This window comes from Triturus cristatus, chromosome 5_1 (assembly GCF_964204655.1).
Source record: "Triturus cristatus chromosome 5_1, aTriCri1.1, whole genome shotgun sequence".
Taxonomy (NCBI): domain Eukaryota; kingdom Metazoa; phylum Chordata; class Amphibia; order Caudata; family Salamandridae; genus Triturus; species Triturus cristatus.
The window spans coordinates 39,561,697-39,574,084 of NC_140587.1; the positions used below are offsets into that span (position 1 = coordinate 39,561,697).

A 12,388-nucleotide genomic window follows, 5' to 3' on the forward strand; every position below is an offset into this window, starting at 1 on the left:
GTGTAAACAAAATTTTCCAAACTGCTCCCAGTCTAAAATTATCACTTATAAAATGTAATATTGTAGCCTAATGGGAAAGATGGGCCTTAAAGTAGTGAAAATGAATTTAGGGGTTTTTCACTACCAAAGACATGTAACATTTAAAAACACATGTCCTACCTTTTTACATACAATGCACCCTGCCCTATGGGCTGTTTTCATGACAATTTGATGCCACTGAAGATGATGTCAGCAACATATGTACATTTCTTGTTAAATTCAGTTTCAGCAGTTATTTCTAGGTAGAACGGTGAATGTCCTTAACGTGCTAATTTTCTAGGTTTTATACTTTTCTTTAATAGTGCTTCAGAGCATTTTGTAATCAGTAGCTTTGTTTTGTTGGCTAACGCTGTATTTTTTCTATCAAGAGTTGTTTTTTGAGCACCCTAATATAGCCTTTTTTGAAATGTCTGTCATTAATATTAAAGAATTCAATAGGGAATTGTTTGAAATAAGTAACTATATCTGTATTGTTAAGCAATTTTTTTATGTAACTGCCAACTGGATATGTGAACAGCGACAGATATGTTGTCAAATATCAGTGACCTGATGCAATTATTGATCCAAAGTTGACATCAGTGAGGATGTTGAGTAAGTGTTTTCATGTTGGAAGTAATTGATCCTCATGTGCGAATTATGAACATTGGAGAAAGAGGTGTTTTCTTGCTTTGTCAGATTTGGCAGTGTGCCACACATCAAGGTTTTTGCTTTGAGTCAACTTTTTAAAAAACATCTTTTGTTTGTGATGAACATTGCAATAGATATTGTGTACATGATAGCATTGATGTACAAGAATGTTTTAGTATGGACTTTCTACAATTAATTTCTTTCTCCCTGGTTTCCAATAATGTTTTGGGGGTTCACAGAAGTAAAAATGCCAAAATGTTGGATGATGCCATATTTGATATGATAGTGTTTTATTGTTAGTCTTGCATCTTTTTTGTGGCACCGGTCGATTTGTTGCCCACCTCAGGTGATTTTCTCTTGTTTTTCTTGCTGCTTACAGAATCATGGAGGCTTATGTATATTCTACATCAGTGGTTCTTAACCTGTGGTCCTGGGACGTAATTACGCCCCTAGAGTTTGGGTTATTGGAATATGGATTAGAGGGCCTTGTCAGTGGGTGAATGTAATGTTGAGAAGTTATATTAAGATAACAAGTAGTTTGGTTAACAAGCTGGTTAGAATAGACATTGCCTTTCCTTTTTCTCCTCCTCAAGGTATGCAATATATGCTCATATTGTTTCTCTTTTTTCCCTTCTTTTAGTCTTTCTAGGCTTAATAGAGCTTGTGGACTTTGAATGTAAGTTCTTGCCCTCCAGAGGAAAGCTGTTGAAATGTTTTATTTTGTATGAATTTCATTTATTATGTTTTCACTGTTGAGTGTGAGAAGTTGGCATGGCATTTGCTGGTCACTAGTTATAGTGGCCACCTTGCACCAGTCCAATTCGACTCTTATGGTAGATAGGTTTAAGACAACCTTTTAAAGAAAGCTATCCTAGTGGTAGCTGTGGAGAGCAGCCTTCAGGCTAAGTCTCAGAGGAATGTAAAGTAGCTTGTTTTACCTTATAATCTCTTGAATTACCAAATGAAAGGACACCACACAGGGATATATATATCAAATATATATGTATTTATTTCTAGACACACTCTACTAATCTTTTTATGAGATTAAAAGTCAGGAACACATTCAAATATCAACGTTTCACAATAAGTTAAGCACAAATATGGCTGGGGCCCTTGGGGCGTACCAGACGGTATACTAAAAAAGAGGTTTAGGAAAGTCGACTTGCAGAGGGACAAGGCCTAGGGCCTGTAGAATCGCTAGGGCTTCACTAATGCGGCAGAAGCAGGTAAGTAAAAAACCCACGGGAGACGCGTGCAGTGTGAGAGCACAGCCGCGGGTTCCCTATTGATTACAATAGAGCAAGTCGCGGTTGGATTTTTAAAATTTAAGGGTACTTCGAGGAAGTCTACAAGCAAGCCACTTACAAGGTAAGTAATTAAAAGGCCAACACACACTGGGGCACCGGAGTGCACGAGTTACCTCACCCAGGGAAGCCGGGTGCATAGGTGTCTTTTGGTCTCGGGTCATGTCGCTGTTTTCTATGGAGACCAAAGAAGATTTGCTGCTTGCGAAGACTGAAGAAGTGTCCAGTGGAATCCAAGGCTGAATTCAAGATGATGACCTGAAAGCAGAAGGGACAGTGTTTCCTGAATACCCAAAACCCTTATGTTATTCCATCGGCTCCTCGCTTCGATGTCCTCATTTTTGGCGGCTATGACCTTCAAGAGCTTGTCCATTTGGGCCACTGTGTTCTGCATGTGCGTGTTGGTGTCTTCTGCGTCCGAAATACGGCGTCCAGTTTCCTTAATCCGTTCCTCATGACCATCAAATTTGCGGGCGATGCTGTCCATGCGTGCATTCATCCCGTCCATCTTGTCGGCCAGTGTTGTAATGCCCTGTCGAACCTCAAGCAAAATGGTTTTCGTATCAACCTCTGGTGCAGCGGGGGGTTACAGAGTGATCCCTGCCGCGCCAGCCTCATCCCCCTCCAAATTAGTTTTGACATTCTTTTTAGCTTCAAAGTGGATTAGAGGCTGCCTGGCATCCGGTTTCCCCATGATAGCAGCGCAGCAGGGGGGGTATCTTCAGGCACTATCACAGCGCACAGCAATGTGTTGCGCCTGGTAGGCTGTGTGTATTCAGTACTGTGGGGCAACTGTACCCTACTCAGGGCAGTGTGTCATGTCCGACACCGACCCTATCTCAGTGTCTATGCAGCACGTCACCCCTTCAGAATGTCAGTCCCGGCATACACATTACCGACCACAGCGCCCGAGGCGACTTTGATTTCGGTGCACAAGCCTTCCCGCGTCTTCACTGCACCAGGTGCACAGTGCAGTCCCGCAGCCTCTTCGCAACTCGTGTCGCTAGCAACTTCAGAGTATCATGCCCATACCATCAGCAAGCACTCATAGATGATTTCTCTGCACCCTCCACTATTCACGCACCGCTCATTGAGTGTTAGTCTATAGGGCCAGCAGCGTGCAACCCTCCATCCACAGTAGGCGCTGACCTTTTCAGCACCGCCACCGCAGGCCGCCAAAGAAGCAACGATACGTCCACAGTTAACAGGGGGGCTCAAAGACACCGACCTGCCATCCGGCTCCGCGCGTTCCGCCTCCGCCACTATAGATTTGCGACAATGCTAGTCCAGCTGTATGTCCACTCACGGCAGGTCCTGCAGCGGCGGGGCCTCGCAGTCCTCACCAACATTCACAACCAGGTAATCTTCTGCACGGGGCGTCCATATCTCTCTCTCTCCTCCGCTCCTTAGGCCCTCAGCGCTGCAGCGTGCAGTATGTTTTAGCCAGCCTGTGGGGTACTCACTAAAGGTTGCAGATCAGCAGGCCCACTGGCTGGGGATCGCCACGCTCCCCCGGGCAGGAGGACACCAATCAGCAGCGCACCACACCAATTATCCACGTAGCAGGGAATTCGGCATGTCTCCTCCTCCTCCTCTTTCTCTTTGTGTTGCTTCTCTTTTTTTTATTTATTTATTTTTTGGGGGGGTGTTTTCTGTTTTACGGTTTTGCCCACCCTGGTGTCGTTTCTGGGTGTTGATGGCCGCTCTGCCACCTGGACCGCCCTCTATACACTCGCCCCTCTGGATCGCGGGCGCCTCAGCTTTAGTCGCGCTCACCCTGTGATGCGAGGCCTGTGTCCCTCGTGGGCGCCGCGGTCTCGCGTAGGGCACTTCTGCCGGGTCCCTGCTCCGGCCGATCCAGGCTTCACGCCGGCCGCATCAATCACAGCCGCCACCGTTCGCTGCCAGGTGCCGGCTCGGCTGAAACTTTCACCGAGTCGGCTGCTTTAGATCAGGAACCCAAATCCGTCACCCGTACTAGGCTACGGGCGGGAGAGGAGGATATGCTGCTGGATTATATCACCGGGCGCCTCACGCTGTGGCGGCCATTGCGTATGTGCGCCACCCCCAGAAGGGACAGTGTTCACAGTCACTTTTCAGTGACTCGGGGCCAGGAAGATGGATGCCCACGGAAGTCGGGTGATTTCATGTGATCAAGGGTGTTTTGACTCTTCGCTCACGAGGTCCAGGAGAGATCGATGATGACCAGCAGCTGGATTCGGAGCGTCCCACGACGTCTGTAGCTTACTGAGGTGTCGGCAACCAGATTGCAGCCAACAAGCCTTGGCAACAGCAAGTCTCGTGGAAAGTGAATAAAGTCAGCAGTGAAGACCAGCAAGGTCTGAGGAACTCACCCAGTGAGGGTGAGTGATGGCAGGCCTGGAGCAACCAGGGGAGCCCTATGGTCCGATCAACAAGTCAACGGGCAAGGGATTGCGAAGACGCCTCGTGAGGAAATGCTTTACAGGAGCCCAATACCCAGATCTCTTGACTGGGGGTGAATGGTTTGATTTGTCCTGCATTCTGTCCATCAATTGTGCGTCTTTTGCTTTCTCACCCTCAGTGTGCCATGTATGCCCAGATGTGGGTCCTGGGCTCGCTGTGTCACTGGAATCAAGCTATCCTGGCTGATGATGGGCAAAACCCCGAAACCGGTCCTAGGATGATTGTTTATGGTCCAGGGCGGACCTGGCTTGGAAGTTCGGGCTTGACTGTTCCCATGAGGCACAGGGTCAAGACTGATTTGTATATGGCCAGGTCTAAACTGGGGTGGCATGGTGAGCAAACGAATGATGGATTTAACCCAGCTCTTTTGACTGGGGGTGAATGTTTTGATTTGTTCTGCATTCCATACATCAATTGTGTGTTTTTTGCTCTTTGTAGTGGGAACTCTAAGTTGAGGTCATTTTCTCATTTAGAAGACTTATGTGGTCCGCCTAGAGCCAGGGTCACTCAATTCATCCAGGGAAATTCCCATTTGACTGTGGTCCAGTGGAGTATTTCTATCAGTGAAGTTCGGTTAGCTTCTTCAGTATTTGTAGTAGTCAAAGTTGGCTGTCAATTATTCTGATTATCAGCCCTTTGCAGTGTGCTTTGTTCCCAAACGTGTGTCTCTGTGCTAGCAACTCTGCAGTAATAAAAGCAGCTCTTGTTTGAGGAATAAAAAGGATTCAGTTGTTTCATACTGTTTACTGAGATGAAGTCTCTATTGGAGACTGAAGGTGAAAGACCATAAGCGAGATCTCTGCCATTGGCTCAGATTTTAATAGCGTGTTTGTAGGTGAGGCTCGTCTTGCTTAATCATCCAGGGTTATAGGGGGGAGTAATGTCTGTCTGAGTTTTTGAAATGTTTTCAGAATTTAATGACATATTCTCACATAGCAGCTCTGGTGGTATAGGAGAAGACTGACTTGCCTTAGTATATTGTAGTTTGGGAGTGATATGAGATAGCTCTGTTGATGGATTTGAAGCACTGCTAATGTGCTCAGAAAATTAATCAAATATTCATTGCTTTATGAAATGCTAATTCATAAACTCAATCAGAGCCTGGCATCCTTCAACTGTGCTTTCAGTTATCTGCTGCTTTGGGTCTGAGCAAATGGAGGAACCTTCAGAGGGTCAACTGGTCCTTACAGTCAGTTGTCAAGTTATGAGAGATTACTGGTGCTTGAGTTGATCTGGAAACCAAGTATGTGTCATGTTCAATAGGCACCAGACTTGGAGCCAGTATCTCAAAACTGGGCTGTTATGATCAGGATTTATGATTGCCTTCAGCGTCCACCTAACTGGCTAATTTGCAAGTTTCTGCAAGGACACTCCATTTTACTTTTAGGGTGTAATTGTGACTTCATACCACAGTATATGTTGTTCAGTTTTCCTCCTTCAGTTCTTCTCCCCTCTTCACAGTAACTCCTTCCTCATCCCACTTTTCTGTCTTGTAGCCACCTGGTTGTGACAACCTCACAGACATTTGTTTCTCATTCACAGAATCAAAGGGTTTGATGAACAGACCTGCAGTCCCCCTGCACCAAAAAACTCCTGAGCAGCATTACCAGAAGAAAAAACTGTATCAGAGAGAAGAGTCTGCGAAAACATCCACTTGGAAGCTTGCCCTGTATACACACTCTACAAAACATTCTGGGGAAGAACAGAGAACAAGCTCAAGCAAGACCTTGATACAGAGCTCATCTTTATGGACAGTTTGAAGCTGCCTACCCTGAATAATCTTTGTCTATTGAGTGAGAAATGTTTACTTAGAGCTTGCATCTATATGTACCTCAGAGGTTGTATTCTGGTGATAAACCATATTTGTGTACAAAGTCAGACAAAAGCCTCACTCAGAGCTCATATCTGTACATGCATTTGAGGATCCCTATGAGCCTGGAGCATAGAGGTGCGCAGAGTGTGACAATTTAATTCTAATGTCAAATTAGGGCAAGCATCAGAATATCCATACTGTGGAGAAACCATACCATTGTAAGGAGGATTAGAAGAGCTTGACTCACCAAAGAAATCAGTTAAATTACCCTAGAATTTGTATATGGGAGACATAGCATTGTACATAAAAGCTGCACTATGAGTTCTTTGCTGCACAGACATCAAAATGTGTGTTCTGAGGGCATGTCCTACCAGTGTATGAAATGTGGTAAAAGTTTCACTGAGCCAAAGAGCGCATCAGAGAATCCATACTGGCAAGAAATGCTATCTGTACTGAACGTGGACAGGCTTCACTCGTAAGACAAATATGTTAAGTCACCAAAGAATCCTCACTGGTGAGAAACCCTGTTCCTGCACAAAATGTGGGAAACACTTTACTCGGAGAAGCACACTAATCATACATCAGAGAATCCATACTAGTGAGAAACCCTACCACTGTACTGAATGTGGCAAACGCTTCAGTGTGAAGAACACCTTGGTGCTGCATCAGAGAATCCATACTGGTGAGAAACCCTATCGGTGTACAGAATGTGGGAAAAGATTCACTCAAACAAGCGCACTGCTCGTACATCAGAGAATCCATACTGGTGAGAAACCCTACCACTGTACTGAATGTGGTAAACGCTTCAGTGTGAAGAACACCTTGGTGCTGCATCAGAGAATCCATACTGGTGAGAAACCCTATCGGTGTACAGAATGTGGGAAAAGATTTGTTCGTAGATTATATTTGTTGGTCCATCATAGAATCCATACCGGTGAGAAACCCTTTCAGTGTACAGAATGTGGGAGAAGCTTCACTCAAAACCGTGTACTGCTCGTACATCAGAGAATCCATACTGGTGAGAAACCCTACCACTGTGCTGAATGTGGCAAAAGCTTCAGTGTGAAGTGTTCCTTGGAGCTGCATCAGAGAATCCATACTGGTGAGAAACCCATTCAGTGTACAGAATGTGGGAGAAGCTTCACTCATGCAAGCACGCTGCTCGTACATCAGAGAATCCATACTGGTGAGAAACCCTACCACTGTGCTGAATGTGACAAACGTTTCAGTGTTAGGGGCAACCTGGTGGAGCATCGGACAATCCATACTAATGAAAAACCCTTTCAGTGTACAGAATGTGGGAAAAACTTCCGTTTAAAGCGCACACTGTTGTCACACCAGAGAATCCATACTGGTGAAAATCCCTATCGATGTACAGAATGTGGGAAAAGCTTTGTTAATAGATCCCATTTGTTGATACATCAGAAATTCCATACTGGTGAGAAGCCCTTTCAGTGTACAGAATGTGGGAGAAGCTTCAGCGTGAAGTACAACCTGGTGCAACATCTGAGAATCCATTCTGGTGAGAACCCCTACAACTGCACTCAATGTGGAAAAAGCTTCAGTGAGCAGCGCAGGCTGGTGATGCATCAGAGAATCCATACAGGTGAGAAACCCTTTCAGTGTACAGAATGTGGGAAAAGCTTCACTCGGTCAATCACACTGCTTCTCCATCATAGAATCCATACTGCTGAAAAATCCTATGAGTGTACAGAATGTGGGAAAAGATTCAGTGAGCCGTGGAGGCTGGTGAGGCATCAGAGAATTCATACTGGTGAGAAACCATTTCAGTGTGCAGAATGTGGGGAAAAGTTCACTCACAAAAGCACATTGCTTGTACATGAGAGAATCCATACTGGTGAGAAACCCTACCACTGTGCTGAATGTGGCAAAAGCTTCAGTGGGAAGGGCAACCTGGTGCAGCATCAGAGAATTCATACTGGTGAGAAACCCTTTCAGTGTGCAGAATGTGGGAAAAGCTTCCCTCAGAAAAGATCACTCCTCATACATCAGAGAATCCATACTGGTGAAAAACCCTACCACTGTGCTGAATGTGGCAAAAGCTTCAGTGAGAAGGGCAACCTGGTGCAGCATCAGAGAATTCATACTGGCGAGAAACCCTTTCAGTGTGCAGAATGTGGGAAAAGCTTCCCTCAGAAAAGATCACTGCTCAGACATCAGAGAATCCATACTGGTGAAAAACCATTTCGATGTACAGAATGTGGGAAAGGCTTCAGTGTAAAGAGCTCCCTGTTGTCACACCAGAGAATCCATACTGGTGAAAAACCATATTCATGTACAGAATGAGGGAGAAGCTTCACTCTGAAGAAAAGGCTTTTGGTATGTCAGAGAATCCATAATGGTGAAAACCCCACAACTGTACAGAATGTGGAAAAGGATTTATTGAGAGGGGAGAACTGGTGAAGCATCGGAGATTCCATACTGGTGAGAAACCTTATCATTGTACAAAGTGTGAGAAAAGCTTCACTCGTATGCAAAATATGTTAAATCGACAAATAATCTACACTAAAACCCCTATCAGGGAACAGAATGTGAAAATGCTTTAATATGAACAGCACACTGTTGAGATAGCAATAATCCATACTGTGGAGAAACTAGATAAAGTTACAGAATGTGGGAAAAGCTTCACTCAAAGGAAGGTATGTTTCAGCATTGGAGGATACATACTTAGTCAAGGTGGATGTAGTGAGGGAAATGTGAGAAAAATCCACACTGCTGAGAAACCCTGTTTGGTCACAGAATTTGGAGAAATTCACTCAGACAAGCAAACTGTTCACACATCAGATGATCCATACTGGTGAGAAGTCCTACCACTGCACAGAATGTGGAAAAAGATGCAGTAAGAAGTGCAACCTGGTGACTTTAAAGAAAAAATCTCTCCAAACTTAATTTGACATCAGGTCTTTGCTGGACCGGAAACGAGCATCTGGAGCTGATTTCAGGGTAACACCCCTCATCACCCAGGCTTGCGTGAATTCAGTGGCAAAGTGAGCAAGGGACCTACATCTGGGCATACCCTGCCAACTTAGCGTGAACAAAGCAAACCCATGGAGATGGTGGACGGAGCGCCGAAACTTTTCAGACGCTCGCGCCCAGTCACAGATCTTGGTTGAATCCATCATGTTTGCTTGGTTTGCCCTAAGTTGGCAGGGTATGCCCAGACGTGGGTCCCTTGCTCATTTTGCCACTGGATTCAAGCTACCCTGGCTGATGAGGGGTGTTACCCTGTAACCGGTCCCAGGATACTTGTTTCCGGTTCAGGGAAGACATGGCTTGGCAGTTCGGGCTTGACTGTTCCCATGAGGCACAGGGTCAAGACTGATTTGCATATAGATGGGTCTCAACTGAGGTGGCGAAGTGAGCTAAAGAACGATGATGGATTCAACCCAGATCTGTGACTTGGGGTGAGTGTCTGAAAAGATTCAGCGCTCCGCCCATCTCCTTGTGTTTGCTTTAACATAAAGAATCAACCACATTCTGGAACGTAATCTCTCCAAGCATGAATGCATTCAGAACATTTGTTTCATGTCCAATCTCACATCATGATTGGTAATCTTACAAACTGGGGTTGTATAAAAATTGTTAGGCATAGTAAAGTGATGTAACTGGAAAAAAAGAACTGTTATTACAACTAAGAAAGACTGAAAATTGTTATGGGCAGGAAGCCAAGACCTCATTAAATGAAATGCAAATATTTATTTTTAATACAATATGATCTCTCTCTTGCTTCATTTAAAGCTCATTGTAGGGCCACTGCATAGCACTAAATCAATTGCTCTGCCGTATGGCTTACGGTCACATGACAGGAGCAGGCGGTGCTGGCGGTTGTGGCTGGAAATTGGGCCAATGCTGTGCTGGACCCTGGAAGCCAGTGTGGGCAAAGACCCAAGATGTGGTGATCTCCATGGAGGGGAAACGCCATTCTCTCCCATCCACCTGTACTGTTCTCGCCCCTCGTCTGCTGCTGCGGCGGTATTGATCCAGCTACTCAGTGGCATAGATAAACAGTGACGAACCTCAGACCAGATCCGCAGGGAGGTAGTTTGTTGTTTTTTGGGATACCCAGGGATGTGCTTGTGCATTGCCTGTTATCATTAACCTGCTCCGTGTCTTTTTTTGAGCTGGCTCCTGACAGATATCCCTAGATAATCACTGTGCTGTTTGCTGTATTCTGCTAGTTTGTCAGCCCTTCGCTTGTCATTGGCACGAACAATGTGACATCACTGTGGAGCGTGAGAATGAATTTGGGTCTCTCTATCTTTATAGAAGCTGCCTCACCATGGCATATGGTGAAAAGCCATCGGAGACAGATTTTGTGATTGTGTTTTGGCACTGGGGATGGGATCCCCAGGGCCAAGAATATTAGAAAAAGAAGGGGGACCACACAGCCCCCCTGCTTTAAAAAAAAAAAAAAAAGACCGGCATTGTGCGGGAGGTCGCGCCCCCTCCTTTCAGCACTCTGCAAACGCGCCCCCTGGTGCGTTTGTAGATGGGGAACGAATTCCCCTTGAATACTGGGGGTCCCTGGGGGCCAACTAGCCCACCTGGAACCTCCAGTATGCGCCAGGGGGCTGTGTTGCAGAGAGGTGTTCTGAGGCCACGCCCTTTTTTACACCTCTCTGCAACGCAGCTCTATGGCGCTTAATGGAGGTAGCTGGTGGGCTGGTTGCACCCCAGGGACCCTTAGGATTCAAGGGGACTTAATTTCCCAACTTAGAACGGACACGGGGCGCGTTTACACAGTGGTGAAGGGAGGGGACGGGGCCTGAGGTGACGTGTGCAAACACGCCCTGTGGCGTGTTTTAAGTTGGGGAATTAATTCCCCTTCAATCCTGAGGGCCCCTGGAGGCCAACTAGCCCACCAGGTGCTTCCAGTAAGCGCCACTGCGCTGTGTTTCAGAGATTTGGCCCTTTTTTACACCTCTCTGCAACGCAGCTCTGTGGTGCTTACTGGCGGTACCCAGTGGATTAGTTTGCTAGTTGGACCCAAGGCACACTCATGATTCAAGGGGACTTTATCTCCCAACTTGAAATAGCCACAGGGCGCGTTTAAACAGTGGTGAAGGGAGGGGATGGAGCCAGAGGTGACGTGTGAAAACACACCCTGTGGCGCGTTTTAAGTTGGGGAAATAATTCCCCTTCAATCCTGAGGGCCCCTGGGAGCTAACTAGCCTACCAGGTGCTTTCAGTAAGCGCCACTGTGCTGTGTTTCAGAGAAGCGGCGCCGACCGTGTCCCTTTTTACACCTCTCTGCAACGCAGCTCTGTGGCGCTTACTGGAGGTACCTAGTGGGCTACTTGGATCCTTGGGACACTCCGGATTCAAGGGGACTTAATCTCCCAAATTAAAACTGACACAGGGCGCGTTTACACAGTGGTGAAGGGAGGGGATGGGGCCTGAGGTGACGTGTGCAAACACGCCCTGTGGCGGGTTTTAAGATGGGGAAATAATTCCCCTTCAATCCTGAGAAGCAACTAGTTCAGCAGGGGCTTCCGGTAAGCGCCACTGCGCTGCATTGCACAGAGGTGGTCCAGGTCGTGCCCTTTTTTACACCTCTCTGCAATGCAGCTCTATGGTGCTTACTGGAGGTACCTAGTGGGCTACTTGGACCCTAGGGATCCTCAGGATTCAAGGGGACTTAATCCCCAGATTAAAACGGCCACAGGGTGCGTTTACACAGTGGTGAAGGGAGGGGATGGGGCCTGAGGTGACTGCAAACATGCCCTGTAGCGCGTTTTAAGATGGGGAAATAATTCCCCTTCAATCCTGAGGGACCCTGGGGGCCAACTAGTCCACCAGGTGCTTCCAGTAAGCGCCACTGCGCCGCGTTGCAGAGAGGTGGTCCAGGTCGTGCCACTTTTTACACCTCTCTGCATCGCAGCTCTGTGGCGCTAACTGGAGATACCTGGTGGGCTAGTTGGACCCAAGGGACACTCAGAATTCAAGGGGACTTTATACCCCAAATTAAAATGGCCACAGGGCGTGTTTGCACACATCGGCTTAGCCCCCCCTCCATTCACCAGTCTTCAAACGCACCCTGTGGAGCGTTTTAAGAGGTAGTTTTAATCCCTCTGCCCTATTATGTACTAGGGGCTTACAGAGGAGGTCATTCTAATCACAGGGGTACCCCAACGCATAG

The 12,388-nt window shown here is 46.6% G+C and overlaps 1 protein-coding gene across 1 annotated transcript in view; it reads left to right on the forward strand.

The window, feature by feature from the left end:
- The window catches only part of LOC146830102 (uncharacterized), a 53,477-nt gene extending 43,518 nt beyond the window's left edge, over window positions 1-9,959 (forward strand). The window contains exon 3 of the mRNA XM_085604302.1: window positions 5,958-9,959. Within this exon, the coding sequence (XP_085460428.1) occupies window positions 6,715-8,535 (1,821 nt within the window). The 5' untranslated portion in view covers window positions 5,958-6,714 and the 3' untranslated portion in view covers window positions 8,536-9,959. The remainder of the gene's footprint in view (window positions 1-5,957) is intronic.
- Window positions 9,960-12,388: the final 2,429 nt, after the last annotated feature.